This window comes from Atractosteus spatula, chromosome 6 (assembly GCF_055471065.1).
Source record: "Atractosteus spatula isolate fAtrSpa1 chromosome 6, fAtrSpa1.hap1, whole genome shotgun sequence".
In the NCBI taxonomy this organism is placed as follows: Eukaryota; Metazoa; Chordata; class Actinopteri; order Semionotiformes; family Lepisosteidae; genus Atractosteus; species Atractosteus spatula.
Window position 1 is genome coordinate 18,898,550 of NC_142711.1, and position 19,358 is coordinate 18,917,907.

Below are 19,358 nucleotides of genomic sequence, written 5' to 3' on the forward strand. Positions count from 1 at the left end.
GATACTAATCATGAATAAATAATTCCTCACACTTTCTGGACACTCCACTCAACAGCCTACACAATTACTGGGGATTCCTCTCCGCCACCCCTTTACAGGTAATGGGGATCCCCTCCATCACCACCAGTGTGCAGCTGCACCTGGATGATGCTCCAGTCTGCTCACACACACCAGCTCTCAGTGTGGAGGAGAGCAGAGTGATGAAGCCAGTTCAGAGATGGGGATTATGAGGAGGCCATGAGAGGTAAAGGACAATGGGAAATTTGGCCAGAACACCAGGGTAACACCCCTACTCTCTTCAAGAAACATCCTGGGATTTTTGATGACCACAGAGAGTCAGGACCTCCTTTTAACGCTCATATTTTAAAAGTGACATTTAATTTAAAACTTTTGAGTAGAAAAAAATAGGAACTTTTACAATTAAGCAACTTTGTAAATGAAGTAAGGAATCAATTAAGGGTTAAAGCTCTGGAATGACCACCAGCAGATGTGTGGACTTCCAGGGAAGGTACCAGGAACTCCAGTTCTAGATAAGCGGTTTCCAATACTGGTTTCGTGGGCGGGGGAGCGCTGTCTCTACCTGATTTGTACCAACGGGGCCGTTAAGCGCCAGAGCTGTGTGGTGCTCCCTCACCTGCGCTGCAGGCTAGTATTATACTTAGTGCTAACGGATTGTTTGCTTGTTTTGTGCCCCCAGGATTTGGCTTTAAAAAAATAGCCCGCTAAGGAGTTTTTAAGACAAAGAGTTTTAAAGACGTCACCACAGGGGCGCGGTTTAATTTCGGAAATCTGTGTTCAAGAGAGACCTGAGACCCGCTGCCTCTAGACAAGTGGTTTGCCCAGTCCCAGAGCCAGGTGCCCGTGGCTACAGGACGATGCGGAGTCACCTCGCTTTCCTTTTGGCCGTCTTCTCTGGTAAGAAAACGCGCTCGGCTGAGCTTCTCTCCGGTGTTTCGATCGCTGTCGCTCAAGCTGGTTGTTCTTCGTATTAAAGGGCGATGAACAGGAACAGAGACGGGGGGGGGGAGCGCAAAAAATCTTCACTTTTCACTAAACTCTAGATTAACTAGCCGGAGTAAGAACTCACTCCACTGTACTCATTTATTAAGGCTTTAAATAAGTGAAAATACGTATTGTAACAAACTGAATTATTCTGGGGGAAGTGTGATATCAAAAGTGAAAGTGCAGTGCAGGTCCATTTCCTGAAGCACTACAGTAAGTTAATGACTGTAAACAGAATAAACAGAAGGACCTGGTTGCTCGTATGGAGACTGAAAGTTCAGGAGGAAAAATCCTCCTCGTTAATGTGAAACCCCCTGGTAGTCCAACCTCAGTGTACCCTGCCACGACTCGTACCTTCTCCCGTAAACGCCCTGGCATTCCCACGCGTACTAAGTTATGATTTATACTGTAACGCATACGGCCACCATTGTGGGTTGTTAGAGCCGGTTTACCAGCGAGGTGACGTCACCGCCCTTCCCTGTGAATAGCAGGGACCGCAGCCGCTGGGCTGACGGCAGATTTCCCTTTGGCTCAAGAGGCTGGGTCCCTGTTGGGTGACCCCTGGAGGCCTGGGTTTGAGTCCCTGACGGTGGGGGGCTGGCCTGAGGTAGCAGAGGTGAGGGTGCATACCCATGTGAACCCAGGGGTGTTCCAATACAGTATATCTAACCATGATTTATACAGTATATTTATACCCCCCATTGAAATTTCCTTGTGGAAGTCAGTCGTCAGCGACTGTTGTGGTAGCAGAGGACCACAGTCTGCAGGATGGCTTTTGCTGTAGTTAACAGGTGTGCAATAATCTTTTGGAAAAGAATTGTATCGTAACTTCTGCCTCGTCTAGCCGTCACACTGCTGCGCTGACTTCTTGGTTTTGTGAGATGCGGTCTGTCACTGTGTTGTCACGTTGGGAGTGTGCTGGTAAACAAACTTCCCCTGTGGGACAGTAAAGCGCTGTTGTGTTTATAACCGCAGTTGTCTTGTACTCGCTGTTTCAGTCCTCTGGAGAGATGAGGACCAATTTGTTCAGCATGAAGAGTGGGTGTGAAGTGTGAATGCACTGCGATGAGCTGGGCTGCCTAAGCCCATGCATTTCACAACAACACAGCAAGATACAGCAGAGATCTTCCTTCTTCATTTTGAAGAAGGAGGAACTGACACCAGGGGCATGTCAGCTGCCCCAGCAGATTGTATTTCTTCTAGGGCTGGAAAAGCAGGGGGTTTCTAAAGAGAACTGCAGCTGAAACTGGTCGCCCCACAGTAAGTCATCGTTGTATTACTCACGAAGGCAAACAGGGCTGGTTCGCTCCTCCTGCAGGGAACTGGACTCCTCCAGTGGCAATATTTTCATGTCAAGAAGGTTGTTTTATAAATTCAAAAACATCTGAACCATTGCTGTCTGAAGTCATGGTGTTCTTCCACATGTGACATCATGCCATCATGACATCATTAGATACGTGGAGGTATGAGTGTCCTCAGCTTTTACCATTCAAAGGTAATGATTTAATCATTTTTATTTACCACAGGGGAATGTCACAAATATACAATGCTAGTACATCATATGTATACATTTGCTATGTATTTTAATTTCAAGACCAGTTCAATATGGGCACAGCCTTTCATTTCTGTGTAATAGATGTAAATAGTGTGATGCCGCAGGGGGTACAGTCATCTACCGGCCACTGGAATAGGAGGGACTCCAAATACAGGCACCTCCATACTGAGGTTAGAGTGAACAGTGACTTAACTGAATAAAGAAAATATGCACAAATACACAAACACATCTAAAATAACACCTACTGTAGGTCACTTTGGGAGTAGCTAATTTGGGGTAATTCCCTGATTATGTATTGGGGTTTACCTGCCCCTGATATGTTTTCTTCTCAAACAAACTATTTGTTTTGCCGTAATTTGTTCAGAAAACCAAAACAAAAATAATGTCTTTCCCCCACTCAGTCAGGTCCAAGGGTCTTATTACAGTCTTTGGTCCTGCGATTCAGTCTCTTCCTTTCTCTCTTCCCCCAGTGTGTTTAGTTTAGTTTTCTCCTCTTTGTGAAGTCTGGCAGCAGGTGCACCCTCCCCTCAGTCTGCTGGTTTCCTTTTCAGCCCGGCTTCTGTCTTCTCCTGCACTTCAAACAGCCACCTTCTCTCTCGAGCAGGCATCCTCCCACACTTCTCTTTTAGAATGTTCTGCAAAACAAGTTTAAAAACACGCCCTCACGCACCATAACGCTTATGTAGTGTGCTCTCACGAGGCACCAGTTCTGTAGGGGTTTGGGCATTTACTGGGACAAATAATTAATTGTAGCAGTAAATCACTAAATTGATTCTTTTAATGGCCTTAGAATCCAACCATGCTATATAACTCAAACAACGCACACACACAGGTACTAATACACGAGGATACATTTATTAATACATAGAATATGCATGTAAACCTAACAGATCTTATTGTGAGGGTTATCAGAATACAAAAGATATATATTCAATCAGTTACGAAGAGTTACACATATCAAGAGGACATACGTTCAGTATATCATTCGTTTAGACCGTTTCGTAATTGAACTTGGTTATAACTTCTACATTAGATACTCAAAACAAGTACATAACTCTTAGGAATTAAATTGATATCAACTGGTTGGGATAACAATTGAATTCTCGAGCAGTAATGCAGTGAAGTTGAATAATCATCCAATCTCTGGGGATTCAGATCTCCTGCAGGCACAAAGAAACAGTTGCAGGCTTGTTGCTGTCCAATCCGCGCTCTCTGGCTCCGTGCCAGGCTGTGCTGTGCGGCTTGCGACGGTGCGCTGCTCTCTGAAGACTCACTAGTTAGTGTTGGCTTTAACTAGCAAAGTTTGTGCACAGGAGAAAAGATGACTGTGGGTCCCAGCAGGTCAGGAAGAGGACCGGTTCGTTCCTGATGAAGCGCTTGTTCTGAATAGTGATTCAGCTGTCCACAGTTCCGACCTGTTCACGAGGCTTGCTGCTGATGCTAACCTCGGGTGGATCTTTTGGTTACTCTCTGGCAACCTCTGCTCTCGACTCTTAGAAAAAAGGAAAGTTCTGGCACTCGGACACACTGGCCATTCCGTGGTTGTCCGGGTTGAGTCTCAGGATGGTCAGGAGGCGCGCTGCGAGAATGTACTGCCCTTGGGAGCCTTTCTGCTCCTGGGCCGTCCTGCCCTGGAATTGTTCTTCCCCTGGAATTCTCCTTTGAATTCTCTTTAGAATAGTCTCAGAGCTCTGTGTTGCCTGTTTTTACCTGGAGGAACTTCAGCTCGTTCATTGGCTGAAAGTTCCATGGGCATCAGAGACCCACATGGGTTACTCGGCCCTACCAGTCCCTGATTGGTTGATCAAGGTGAGATATGAGTCACTTACTCCTGACACTTAGGAATGCAGTCCAGATGTCCATCTGGCACTCCCTAGACAGATAGGCGCCAATGGATGACCATTGATCATGATAGCCAGGCTTAGCTAAGTGCATCCCCCTTTGGGAGCTGTCCCTCATCAAAAGAAAACATCTTTAAACCAGCCTGCATGAATAGCTTCTCTGTGGCTGCACCACAGAGATGAAGAGAGAGATGGGGCCTCATTTAGGAAAGCACAGCAACACTTAATTCTGTCTTATTAACAAGCTTTGCCGCTACACTTAGCAGCTTTGACACGACGAGCTTTGTTTCTCTGCAAAGATTTCCTCTCATAGGTCTTTCTGCACTAGGTTTCTCTTTCATCTCTCTTGTCTCCCCCTTCCTTCCTGCTCTATACTTGGCTTATAAAGTGTACCCTGAAACAGGGTACACACCTGGGCTGAGACACCCTACAATACTGTTTTAATGCAAGGAAGGCAAAATAGCCTTTTCACTTCCTCTACCAAAGTCATGCAGACTCCATCTCCCACATGTGGCTATGAGGTTATAGGCAAGCACACCAAGTCAGTACAGCCCCGGGGCTCCTGTTTCATTCTGGAGATGTGCAGATAAACACAAGGGACATAGACCTCTATCTGCAGTACAGGGAGAAACAGAGTAAGAAAGAAGAGCTTGTTGGAGAAAGAGAAAGATCAGGAATTTACAGTTTCCTTCGGAATCAGTTTCTGGAGCGGATTCCAGACCTGGTGGAACACAATGTGATACTTCAGTTGTACGTGGTAACTAACGCAGCCTGTCCCTCAGGTGAGGGGGGCGAAGGGCGTGGTAGATGGCTGTTTGGATGTATTTGGAAACCATTTGGGAATTTGAATCGTTGGATTCACTACCTTTGGAGAATCCTTGGATGGATCACAAATCAATGAACAAATAAAAGTGGATTCCTGTCCTGGCAGACCAGTCTCATTATCTCAACGTCAGCGCTAACTGACTGATAAGAAGTGGGGTGCATGTAGGTCTGTGTGTGCACTGACGGGGTGCTGGAGTTCTACCCTGTAACTCGTGGAGGGGTGTTTTCGGAAAGGAACGTTTTCAGAGCAATACAGCGCTGCCTCTGTGCTGATTGTGAGTTGCTGAGTTTGTGTGCTCCACCTGCTACAAGTCATTTGGTTTTGTCTATGAATCAGTATCGAAAAGCTCTGAATTCAAAGAGAAGTATCATCTCCTGAAGGGGCAGTGAAGCCATGAGATGTAAAGAGGAGGAATGATCCAGAGAACAAGGATTGAGAGTTTTCGATCTGTGGAAATTTCCCAGTACTGACTGTTGGACACTCTGGACTGGTGTGGAATAGAGTGCTGTTTCTCGTATAACAATGTGCACAACAATTTTCTTTGGAATGTTTTTATTTTCCACTGTCCCCTGCCCATGCGGGGAAGGTCAGTTTGGGCTTGTTGACTGCACCCTGACCCTGGTGGTCAGATGGAGGTGTCAGCCTGCGGTGTGCTTGTGGAGATGAGGCGCAGCTTGTTTCCTGATCGCTGCCAAAGTGAATTTTTATCAGGGCTGCAGTGCACTGTCTGGTGCCAGTGTGTTACTAAACCTGTTGCAGACTGTGGACTAGAGGCTTCAGTATCCTCACTCATACAGGTCTTACCTGCACAGACCATGATCTCTATTGCAGTCAATGTACTGCTGCTTTATGGCATTTATTCATAATTAAATCACACATATCAAGTGATACTGGCATTTGCTTTTTTGAGATGAAGTTGGCCAAAATGGAATTTTCTAACTGGAAATGCCTAAAGTGGAGAGTGCATTATGTGCATTTTTTAACACTGCTTATTTCACAAGGCATTCTGTCTGGAGACAAAGTGATGTAGACGTGTCAAAACAGGGCAAACAGCTGGCAGATGACCTTTCATGTAGACAATTGCAGTGCTTTGTAAGCAGGGAGTAAAAATGATAAATTAGATATAGAAAATGGAAACGCTGAGCTCAAAGAGGCTGTTTATGAGGAAGACTAAGATGTTCAGACACACATATTCCTCACATAGTTTAAAGCGCAGAACATGCTAGATAGGCCTCTTTAAGAATATCGTTTCCAATTTTGATCAGCAAGTTCCAGAAAAAATATTGCTGCTGTGGATCCTGTCCAGCATCTGGTTACAGGTACAGAACTGGACTCTAAGGGTGGCACTGGCGCCCTCATGTGGCTGAAGGGCGGACAACAGGCCTCATGAGCTGCCCCATGGCTACCAAAGTGAAGGTGAAGCTGCCGCCCTGATAAGATAAGATCACTTTAGTGGCCATATACAATTTCTTCCATTAGGAATTTGTCTTCTCACAGACCCCAGCGTGCTCTCCATGAGACACACAGACAGGGAGAGAGAAACTGGGGGTCAGAGCGCAGGGTCAACCATTTATATGGCACTGGATTTGAACCAGCAACCTTCCAGCCACAGGCACAGATCCTTAGCCACAGTGCCACTGCTCCGCCCCAATCTGTTCCATCTGCATGTGCAGCGGGGCTCAGCCTCCTGTGGGTCCTGTCCTCCTGCGCTGCTCGATCTTCGCCTGTATCCCCTTCACATCCACTGCGCTCTCCCCTGATTCCTCTTCACCTCCCGTGTCTCACTTCTGTACTGGTGGAGTTAGTGTTTTTGTAGGTCGGCCGGCCACCCCGCCCTCCTCAGTTAATTTAGTTGTTTTCCCATCCTTTTCATCCTTCTGCTTTTTCATTCTCCTCGGTCTTGACCGGTTTGCCGAGTGTTTTTCCATGTTCCTCCCCAGCTGTCCCTGATCGCCGCTGTGATTTGCTCGCTCTAGTCTTTCCATTGAGAAGAGCTGCTGCTGTTAAGCCCTGTTTCTTCTTCATTTACAGGGGCGTCCGCCTCCTTGTTGCAAGGGACCCTGCTGAACCGGGCTGTTGGACAGAGTGTCAGTTTTGAAGCCCCGGTGTTCGTGAGGGGTTTTCTGCAGCTGGATGGTCTCACTATCGCAGAGGTGATGAGCGGAAAGGAAACAGATGATCCTCCACCGCGTCTCAAAGGGAGACTGACCTGGGACAGTCAGACGGGACTCTTCAAGATCTCCAATTTGAACCCAGAGGACAGAGGGGATTATAAAGTGGAGAACTTTGGTGGAGAGGTGCCAGTCATGGTGACTTTTACCCTAGAGGTGTACGGTAAGTGTGTCCCTTGACTGCTCTGCTAGTGTCCATGGCTGGATTACCAGCATCATGGGGAGAGGGCAGGGCTCTGCACTCTGCACCACAAGCTCATGGCTACAGGATCAGGACTTCTAGGCTGTGACTGGAAATGAGAACTTACTCTCAAGTGGTTTACTGGTTTGAAGAACTCCTGTTGTACAGTACCCCATTGGTGTCTTTATACCAGCTGTGACTTTGTGTTTCCTTACTTGCAGTGCTGTGGTTTTCACTGTGTGGTCTGCGCTGTATTGCTTGTTTTGTCAAAATGATTGAACTCAGTCTAATCTAGAGATACTGTAACCACTGCTTCTTGGTAGTGTTACTGTGTCTTTGTGCAGAAGAAATCCAGCAGGAGGTGTTGATTTGAGGGTTGACAGCTGGAGAGATGACGGGTTCAGTGAAGTTTAGGAGTGAGCTAGATTGTCTCTCTGTTTTACCACCACAGTCAGTCTCAGCAGTGGGGTAGGCAGGGTGTTTCAGGAGTTAGGTTTTGTGTTGACATACAGGAACACGTGGCACCATAGCTGTATGGTCTGCCCAGATTTCAATGTCCATATTTTCTCCAGTCCTGTAACTACAGCAGGAGAAAGGAAACTAGCTCCAGAACTCTGCATGGATGTATTGGGGATTGACCTGACCATTACTCTGTTTCTTCAGTTCTTACAACACGAATATGTACTCCTGCACAGTTGGACAGTTTGGTTTTACAGTGTTCTTTCTGCTTTAGTGTTATTGCCAGAATGTAAAATCAAATTAAAAATTTGATTGTAGTCACATGTGTCTTTACGTGGTGTCAGGAGAGGAATATCCTTTGTGTGTACAACTGAGTATTTATTTCTAATAAACATCTTGAAAATGTAATATATATTATATATATAAATCAGTTTAAATCTGATTTTCCTTTTTTGGTTTGTGTTCTCTGGGTGCCCTGAGCAACTTTGACCTCACTGCTTTCCTCTCTCTGTTCAGATCCTGTCTTTCTTCCTCAAGTGAGAGTCACTTGGGTGGGAGGTGGGACCTGCTTTCTGGAGTGTTCTGTGAAAAACGGGAGAGAGGTGACCCTGTTGTTGAAGAGCAGGGGAAAGACACTGAGCCACACCGTTGACCCTGACCTCAACGTCCCCCTGATTCTCCATCGAGTGACAGAAGAACTCTCTGAATCCTACAGCTGTGTGGCCTCTAACCCAGCCAGCAATAAATCAGTCACAGCCCACCCTGATCAGTACTGTGCAGGTGAGTCTGTTTCCAATCTAAGCACACCGACCCTGAGCTCCCTCTGCCTGTGCTGCACCCGCTCAGTAGACAGACTGTCTGGGTGAAGTGAGGGTACAAATCACATACAACTCAAAATAATGCAAGTTTCACAAGAGCTCAAATTTGAATTAAACTGAAAAGCAGGCTAACTGAAGAAATATTGCAGTTAATATTAATCACAGTAGTTCATAACATGCTTTAAACATTATTATAGAAAGCAAACAAAGCTGAACTGTATCCATGTGAAAATGTTAAAATTCTTAATGCTTTAACAATGAAGTAATTGCCAATTAAACCCCACTGTGGCTATTGACGGTTGTAGTGTCCTGAAGCAGCCTCTAGGGGACAAAGAGCTATAATTACACCCTTCTCTTTAGTTCCACACTTCTCGATATCAGGGCTGCCAACAAGGCAGGCTGGAAGGAAACAGATTCAAGCCCCTCATCTCCATTCTCCATCTCCCCTCTCGAGTCAGACGCCCTCCACTGTGGGGGTCGGTAGTTCACGTCCCTGCTCTTCTGTTACGAGTGCAGGTCACCCTGTCACCCTGATGAGCACTTCCCTCCAGGAAATCTCTAGTCTCTTAACTGTGGATCTGTGTTTGTGTGAGTCTCTTCACATGGGATCTGTTTGTGTGAGTCTTTTACTGGGGGTCTCTGTGTGTATGTGAGAATCTCTTCACTGGGGATCTGTGTGGGTGTGAGTGAGACCCTATGCTCTCTGGGTTAAATAAAAATAGTATAAAGTGTTGGGGTACCTCAAGGTGTCACATGAGAATGTATGTGTGCGCACACTTCAGGGTCCTGGAGATAAATTGAGGTCATTGGTTAGTCAGGATCAGTCCCACAGGGTGTGGGGCTATCAAGAGGCAAGAGACCCACACAGTTCTAGAGGAAGCTGGGGTATAGTAGAGGCTCACCAGGCAGCTGTGACTGGGAACAGCACCGTTCAATCAAACGGTACATACAGTATTTCCTACATTTCATTACCTTGTTTCATTCAGTGTTTCATTAAGGCATCATTGATATTGGCGTGGAAGGAATGTTACTGAGAAGAGTGCAGTACAGTGTGAGATCACAGGTGTCTAATACTGAGCAGAGTGCAGTACAGTGTGAGATCACTGGTGTCTAATACTGAGCAGGGTGATACTGAGCAGAGTGCAGTACAGTGTGAGATCACTGGTGTCTAATACCGAACAGAGTGTTACTGAGCAGAGTGCAGTACAGTGTGAGATCACTGGTGTCTAGTATTGAACAGAGTGATACTGAGCAGAGTGCAGTACAGTGTGAGATCACTGGTGTCTAGTATTGAACAGAGTGATACTGAGCAGAGTGCAGTACAGTGTGAGATCACTGGTGTCTAATTCTGAACAGAGTGTTACTGTTCTGAGTGCAGTACAGTGAGATCACTGGTGTCTAATACTAAGCAGAGTGCAGTATAGTGTGAGATCACTGGTGTCTAATACTGAACAGAGTGTTACTGAGCAGAGTGTTGTGAGAGTTGGCAGCAAAAGATCACAACACTGTGAAAGAAATTGTGGGTACTGTGCAAACAGGTGATGCTTGAAGACATCCCAAAATATAATCAGGAGTTAATCTTCAGTCCACCACAGTGCAGCCAGGTATGAGAATGGGCCCTAGATGTGGAGAAAGAGAGAGGAGGAACAGTGGATTCTTACTCTACACATTTATACACAAAGTTAACCAAACACAATTAAATACTCATGGGATTTCCTGTTACAAGGAAAATAGTTTCATGCTCTATGATGAAATGAGGACACAGAGTCACGAGAAGCTTCAGGGGTATTCATCTGGAACAGAGAACAGGAAATGCAGATTTACTTACAGAGGAGGTGGTGTCTGGAATAGGCTTCCCAGCCAAGTGCTTTAGGCCCAAACTCTGGACACCTTTAAGAAACTTTAGGATCACTCAGCTGCTAAATTACCTAATGATCAGGATGGGTCAAATTGACAGTTTTTTGTGTTTTTATGACATTACTTTCTCATTGACAGTGTGGTGTGATTTCTGGTATACGTAGCTAATATTTTTCTCCTGTCTGGTCAGAATAGTGCAATGTGAAATTCAATTCAAAATGGCACACCATATGGGAATATAATAATAATAATAATAATAATTGCTTAAACTTATATAGCGCTTTTCTGGACACTTCACTCAAAGCGCTTTACAGGTAAAGCAATGTGCAGCCCCACCTGGATGATGTGACGGCAGCCACAGTGCGCCAGAACGCTCACCACACATCAGCTATCAGTGGGGAGGAGAGCAGAGTAATGAAGCCAATTCATAGATGGGGATTATTAGGAGGCCATGATTGGTAAGGGCCATTGGGAAATTCGGCCTGGGGTTACACCCCTACTCTTCTTGAGAAACACCCTGGGATTTTTAATGACCACAGAGAGTCAGGACCTCGGTTTTACATCTCATCTGAAGGACGGCACCTGTTTACAGTATAATGTCCCCGTCACTATACTGGGGCATTAGGACCCACATGGACCACAGGGTGAGCGCCCCCTGCTGGCCCCAAATATATACTATAGAAAATATACTAGGGAGAACATGGACATTTTGAAACCTAATATTTTGAGACACTTCTTTTGTTTGATTTGAGCCATAATCACAGCTGACATAAAGAGCAAGTGCAGCAGAGAATAAATGAGCTGGATAGATTGACTGGCCTCTTCCTGTTTGGTATCCATCTCAATTTCTGCAGTGAAACCACTTGATTTCAAGACGCTTATTCCAGGAGATCCAGACTTGTTTAAGAGATGAGGATCAAGGCTGATCTCTCTTGCCTACAGGTCCTCAGAAGGTGGAGCTCACTGAGGGAGACTCCTTCTCTTTCCAAGCCCCAGTGAGGCAGGAGGGGTCCTTGACCCACCGAGATCTTGGCCGTATAGCACAGGTTTCTGCTGGGAAGATGAGCCCAGTCAGAGTGGAGAGCTTCAGAGACAGAGTGACCTGGCACAGAACGACTGGTCTTTTCAGTATCAGCAAGCTGGAGACGGGAGATTCTGGGGAGTACACTGTGGAAGTCAAGGATGAAGGCAGGATCAAGTTTCTTCTCTCAATACAGAAAGGTAAGTGTCTCCATTTCCTCAGTCCTGTGTCTTTGTGCATCATAAGAGTTCCTCTGAATCTGTGAACTGCAGTTTTATACCGGTCTCTTTGAAGTTTTAAACATCCTATTAACTTCACAAGGACTGTGTGAAGTTTCAGTGCTCACGTGATCGGTGTTGGTGTGGAGAGAGGCGGGCCAGGACTGACCAGTCATAATGGAAGCAGGCGTCAGTCAATGGTTTGCCTTGTCATAAGACATTAGATCAAAGGCATACTCAGGTTATCCATCGCATTACACATTCAAGGGGAACTGCAACGTAATTTTTATATTTCAGGTTTAGAAACTTTCGGCATTGATGAGTGCATTTCAAGCCACAATAAAAGTCAAATGTGCACAGTAACTTGTGAAACCCCCAGTTCCTATGACATTGTAAACAAGCAGTCTTGTGAAAATCTCTTTTAATCCAATTGAAATATTGCTCTCGACTTCAAGACTGTTTTGCCCATAAATAGAACTTACTTATTAACTCTGCATGCAGATCACGCTGGAACATTTCTGAGTGAAATGTCTGCTGCACAACCTGTACTTATGCGCTAGTACATCGCATTACATTAGGCATTACAGTGACTAGTGAGCAGGAAGGGCCACAATACGTCACAATAACAGTACTTTCACAAAGTTCATGATTTTATTTGAAAATAATCAATGTTTCCTATTTATTTTCTTACCGAGATGTAATGACTGGTCTGAGAAATTGGGACTGCAGTTCTTCTCTCAATTGTCAGTCACCAGTCACAGTGCTACTACAAGTAAGGGAGTTCTGGCCACTCAGCAGTTCAGAGTTTACATTATTTACATTGTTCCTCTGAGCATGCTGACTTATTACTAATATTTTTTCTTTATAGTCATTTTACAGGTGTTATAAAGCTCGATTTGTATATCTGAATTATAGAGGTTCCTGATCAGGAAGAGCAGTATTGTATTGATGTTTTCTGACTGTTGCAATGGGTACAAAGCGTATAGCAAAAGTCTGAATTTTTCTCTCTTTTCTAGGTCTTAACACAACAACTGTTATTCTATGCGTCATGAGTGTATCATTATTTCTGAATGCAGTCATGATTATAGTGCTGGTGTATTACAAGAGGAAGTTGAAAGTTGAAGTAAGTACCTCTTCGTATCCATCTGCTTAGGAGAAAGAGGGCCACAAAAAGATGAGGCCAGTAAAATAAATTGCACTTGTTTTGCCATTGTACTTGAAAACTAGTTAAAATACAGAGCCTCAGTGCATTGTGTAACACACACACAAAAAACAGATATTCTAATCAGTCATCTTTACAGTTGCAGCCATTGAAAAATAATTTTCAGTACTATTGATGCCCCTCTACAGCCCACGATTAGGGCTCCTTCTCAAACTCCCTCCCCATGTGGGGCAGCAGAGTGGATCTGAAAAGGATCAGTTTTGGTAGAAGTAGCCAAACTGCCCTTACTGCCTCTGTCCCTGAGCAGGACAATTGAGAGCCCCTATGTGCCAGGCCATGACCAGGAATGGACCGATCTCGGTTCTGTCCCCCTCACCACCGCACTCCCCTGGGCAACTGGGAGCACCTATACTCCAGTCCATGACCAGGAAGTGCTAGGTCTCAGTCCTGTCCCCATCACCACTTGATCATGGCTACAGCACTTGTGGGAAAACCATTGTGCACAGTGGCTGTAGGTGCGAGGCTATTGTCACTCTCCAACACATGTATATGGGTCTTGACAGAAAATAGTGTAGGGCCCTGGAATCCAAGACGATTGGAAACCCTTAATCCACAGTATTAATGCTGTTATCCTGGAATATTTAAAGGGCAGTAGAGTATATAGACATCTCTGTCTCTAACTTTCCCTTAGGGTGTTCTGTACATTACTGCATGCGGACTAATCCAGGCCTGGTCAGGATTACATTAGTATTTAGGTATTTCCTTAGCATCTGTCTCTCCGTTTCACTGCCTGTTTCTGTCTCTCAGGTGGCAAGACGAAGAGAAGCTGAGGAAACGTTTTTCGATGAAACTGTGAAGCTGTGATGTTCAAACAAGCCCCATCCTCCAGTGAAAGGGGACAGCACCATGTCCTTTCAGATCACCTCTCATAAAACTAGTGTCATTCCAGACATTTGCACCACTGAAGTACTGGTAGTTGCTGTTTTACATTGTAAATGCCATATGAGTAATTGGGGAAATCATGCAGATCTTCCAGCTCCCAACCCCCCCAGAATTATACAAATCTACACAGAACACAAACGTACAGCAATGACTGGAGCAGCTGGTGCCTATAAGTAGACAGCGTACTTATTACTTCCCAGGTTTTGACTTGCCCAGTTGAGGAAATGACAAAATGACAGTGTTGACCACAAATGGGGTCACAACCTCCAAAAGGATCACCCCAATGCTCTTCTCCGTTAATTAGGCAGTTTGTCCAGAACCGGAATTCGGTAGAGCTCAAGCGATGAGGACAGATTCCTAGCAGAACCCCCGGAGGAAGGAAGAAGAAAAATCAATGATGTTCGTGGGCAGGAGGGGGAAGGGTCGAGGGGACTACAGTACACCACTCATATAGAAAAGTTAACCCCGGTTTGGTAACTTCATATTGGAAATACTGTAGTGATGACCAATGGAAACTGGCAACTACCTGTATATTTACTGCATAGTCACAATAGTCCAGAAACAAGTGCAGTTTGTGTTCACTGTTTTTGAAGGGTCAAAGGCAATATGATACATTTTGCAACAAACAAACTTTGTCTTAGTAAATGTATCTTCATTTCTTTTGATAAATTGAAATAGACTTTGTAATACGCTTAAATTAGATTGAACTTGTTTCTCCCTAAGCTTCTGTAGAAAAACCCCTTAGGAGCTCTAAATACAACTAAATCATCATTGTCCTAGAGTCCCCTGTCTCTGCTAGTTTTTTACTGCAGGTGGACCGTTAATCATCAGGGCTAATAGGTGCTGTAATAGATTGACTTGCTTCTTTAGATGTTTTTCTACACTCAATCCTTGATAACAAAAATACTCGGAAGTCTTTCAAACTGCTTCAGAACACAGAACTTTATAGACTATCATGCAGTTTCCCCCGAGCATGCTCACTCAATTCCAATGAAGAATTCTTGTCCTTATGTCTGACTAAACAGCCCTCAACAGGTGATCAGACACACCCACAGTGGGAACGATAATGAATTCAACACACTCGCAGTGGGTCGGTGTCTTTTCTTCTGTCCAAATCCAATTGGTCGTGAGTTTTTGCTCACGAATGAGGGCGATCTGAAAGTCAACAAGGCGCGTTCAGTTTTTTAAGGGCTGAGAAACATCTCAAAAGGCTATACATGGAAAATTAAAATCAATTATCTTATGATTAAGTCTAAAGAAAAACCCAGGATTGACAGTTGTATCCCAGGACCATGGCTGAGAACTATAGCATTTTAATGCTTTTTAATGTTTTTATATCCATTTCAATCCTGTTCATGACTTTAGTTTTCATGTATATACAGCATGTCTCTGTGCTCTTGCTGTGTGCTATTGCAGCTGCTCTTTCTCAGCAGGACAGAGAAACACTGTGAGATTGGTGTCTCTGTCCTGTCCCCACTCCTGTCACACAGCCCCGCCTGCCCTGGTCTTTGTCACTTCACCTCCTCACTCATCTGATCGGGTTGTTACTCAGTTCAAGAGACGAGTGACCCTTGCGACAGAGAAAGGGAAAACTGGATTTCACCACATCGTCTTCCCAAGTTTTCCCGATCCCCCATCTCTTTCTGTCTGCAATGTCCCGGGATGAGGACTCGTCCTCCCGAGGAGTCCTGCAGACAGGCTGCAGTGTGTTATGGTACCAGTCACCCGGCTCCTTGGAGTCAGACACCAGTTCACTGAAGTGCTGCTTCTGTCACGTCTCTCCTGTGGGGAAAAGAATATTGCTGTGAAATTGTTAGACAGGCTTAAGTGAAGCATTCATCAGTCATATTAACCTGTGTGCTGCATTAACGCCTGTTTAGCTCTTGTCCTTATTGCAGTGATTTATATGGCTAATTAATTGTGCCTAATAGTGGCTCATTTATATGGCTAATTAATTAGTTAATTATTAATTAACTAATATGGCCCGATTTATTGTATTATTTTTATTGTATCATTCGTTACACTGTGTGTTGACTGTGTTAAGCTGCTGTTGCACTGCAATTTACCTCACGGGATCAATGAAGTATCTATCTATCTATTTAAACCACACTGTTGCTTAACTGTGACCTTGCCATTTACTAGTAAGACATTTTAGCTATGTGTATGTTGTTCATTTGAATTTTTATATGTTTTGCACTTTATAGTTACTTCTTCTTCAGTTGCACGTGCTGTATTTTATTGAAGCTGGATTTCTTATACTGCCGTGAAGCAATGCTCACAGTTATAATGCACTTATTGTACATCATTGGAAAGTGATGGATATGATCCAGTTTAAAAGACATTTCTTGGTTTTATTTTTCACCTCTCTTTAAATATCACACAGTTAAACCTGTCAAAGCAAAACTGGTGCCGTGATTTACTTGTGGTTATGTTTGAGTAGTCCTTGAGATGCTGGGTTATGTCAAGAGAGCTCACCCAGTCAGGCGCTGTACTGGTGAAGAGCAGCTGAGGTTTAATTGTGTGGGGAGACACTCTGGTCTAGAGCCTCTGAATCAGATCCCGTCACACAGCAGCTGTCCTGGAGGAGGGCAGCAGATTCAGGGAGCTGTACCACTGGTCAGTGTTCATCCAGTGGACACAGTGGGTCTGTCCACCTCTGGTCTAGGACACTGTGAGACTCTGAGCAGCTCAGTCCATGATGACTGTCCCTCTGGGTGAAGCTGCACAGAGCAGTGGTGCCGACTGCTGGACAGACTGAGAAAAACAAGCGATGACTGTGATTATAACAGAGAGGTGTCAGGTGTGGGTCTTGACCGTCTGCACACCTGAGTGAAGTATTAAGATTCACACTGTGAAAAGAGATGTGTCCTCATTTATGTTTGCTTGCTTGTAAAGCTCTTTGAATACTATTTCAGGAAATAAATTCATAGAAAAAAAAACCCACAATGTGTTGTCATTCTTTTGGAAACTGTCCCTCTATTTATAATTCTTCCTATATTTTAAGACATTTAGAACTCTTACCTAAAGAGTTAATGCTGTAGTTTAGGACACCTCACAAATGCAAGACAAATAGTAAAAAAACAACACTAAGTCAACCATTGGAGATACAGTACCTCCAATGAAACAGGACTAGTTTTAGAACTCCATACAGAGTAATAAGCATTAAAAATGATATTCTACCAAGCTAAACTAATGGGTTCTCTGTTTAGGAATATTTGAAATATTTGTAAGTAAACAAATATCTACTTAGGAACAAGTAATAGGTTTATTCCATGCTGAAAAGAGAAGAGAGAAAACACAACGTTTCGGCTGTGAAGCCTTCTTCGGGTCTTCAAACCAGTTCTGATAATGACCCTGATCAACCTACTGCTTTAAATTACTGGATTAAGCTCCTTGACTGCAATCCACAGAATCTTCCTTTCATATACCCTTACATTTGACTACATACTGTAAACTAACACATTGTACCCACTGTACCCCTGTATAAAACCCCCGAGTGGAGCCCCTCACTATAACAGCAGAATAAATATCCAAGTGACACCAGGCAGTGACTGGACACACCTGTCATGTCCCATTTGTCTAGATTTCAGTTTGCTTCCCTCCACAGAACATGTGTCTCAACACTGTATATATATATCTCTCTCAGAATCCTCCAACACTGACTACAGGTACTATAGTATGTGCATCAATAGGTGTGATACTGGTGATTAGAACATAAGATGTAGGTCTATTTTATGGTGATTGGGATGTAATTTTAGGCAAATATTACAATAAATTTCACAGCAAAGGACAGTTAAATAATTTCGTAGTAACAATATTATTACAGTAATAAGCTGTTACCGCATTCATTTCCTGGCGATCCAGTATTGCGCCTCGCATGGTATGAAATCGTCTGTAGCAAGAGTGGTACTAACTCGGTCCAGTACTTGAGTCCCCCCTAGAGGGCAGCTGCTGTTAATTTGGGTTTGTTGCAACGGAAAACATTTTAGTACAGAGCAATAGACTCATCTTAGCAGCCACGTTGGTTGCAGCTGGTGTTAACCTTGTGTATAGTGTGTACTGACCACGGCAGCCGGTATTGGTGCTGTAGGGATCTGTATACAACAGACTTTCAACACGTATTAAAGCTTAATGTTAATTTACGAGAATTCATCTTAATTTCCTTTCATCTGGGGAACCTTAATGCCTGGAAAACATTGCCGTTTATTTTTTGTTTTACGTAAGAAAGAGCGAGGCTCACATCAGGCACACAAGAAAACGCAGCCACGTCCCCTAAACATTTTAATTCAGTTCCTGGTGTAACAGATGAAGTACAGTATAGCCCAGTGGTTCTCAAACTGTGGTACGCGTACCGGCAGTGGTCCGTGGCGTGCCGCCCAGTGGTACGCCAAATGACCCTGGAACTGTGTCGTGTGCGCTGAAAAATCAGGACGGGTTTTCATATTTTGTATTTTAATACGTGTCGAATACGCAGCCTACGTACTACGATACAGTGCGCGCTAATACTTCAGCGGACACGAGAGATACTCTGTAATTCTATACCACTCTATAGGAATGCGTGCTACGGACGCAAGTGACCAATTGTATTTAAAAAAAGCTACTGTATCTCCAGCAAATAGGGAGGAAGGAGAATGTGCGTGATTTTGGAACAATGCCAACGTTGTAAACACAGGAATGCATAGAAATACGTGCTACGAACGCAGGTAATCTTGTGAGCACAGGAAAGCGTGATAACAGAAAAATATTTAAGAACTGTTCTAATTTGAGAAAAATACACCGAACGTCTCTGTGTTTCGCTCCCATGCGAATGAAATAAAAACTTTACGGAAATAAAAAACGGAAACGCGGAAAAATGCAAGCTTGCGGATTGCTAAAGCAGGTAAGCTACACTATTTTTGAAGAACCTTATTTACCGTTGGCAAAAGAGCTGACACGTATTATGTGTGGAGAAAAAGCTGCTAAACAGCTCGACCTGCTGCCCCCCTCCCCCTGAAAGACACAGTCATTCATAGAATTATTGATATGAAGGATTATATCAAAAGTACACTGATAGAGCGCGTTAAGATGAGCAGATGTTTTTCACTGCAATTAGATGAGTCTGTAGTCGATTTGGCCAATTTGCTCGTTTACGTTAGATACGAGTTTGAGGGCATGTCCCATGAAGACTTTCTGTTCTGTAAACCGCTACCAACAGGAACTACAGGAGAGCACATATTTCAGCTTCTGAATGAATTTATCGAAGAGAATGGCCTCGACTGGATAAAATGCGTCTGAGTTTGTACAGACGGCGGTAGAGCAATGACAT

General features: G+C 44.2%; 1 protein-coding gene across 1 annotated transcript; it reads left to right on the top strand.

The window, feature by feature from the left end:
* The first annotated feature begins 556 nt into the window (after positions 1–556).
* LOC148832587 (titin-like) lies at positions 557–17,000 on the top strand. Its single transcript, XM_088919197.1, has 6 exons — positions 557–915; positions 7,256–7,558; positions 8,552–8,815; positions 11,653–11,931; positions 12,966–13,072; positions 13,919–17,000. Exons 1-6 carry the CDS (start codon positions 876–878, stop codon positions 13,973–13,975), a joined length of 1,050 nt encoding a protein of 349 aa, XP_088775323.1. The 5' UTR covers positions 557–875; the 3' UTR covers positions 13,976–17,000.
* The last annotated feature ends 2,358 nt before the right edge of the window (positions 17,001–19,358 follow it).

Excerpts from the sequence above, each read along its gene's own strand:
- LOC148832587 (XM_088919197.1), top strand. The coding sequence starts at position 876 with ATGCGGAGTCACCTCGCTTTCCTTTTGGCCGTCTTCTCTG. Across the intron at positions 7,559-8,551 it reads TTTTACCCTAGAGGTGTACG|ATCCTGTCTTTCTTCCTCAA; the intron begins GTAAGTGTGTCC and ends CTCTCTGTTCAG. Across the intron at positions 11,932-12,965 it reads TCTTCTCTCAATACAGAAAG|GTCTTAACACAACAACTGTT; the intron begins GTAAGTGTCTCC and ends TCTCTTTTCTAG.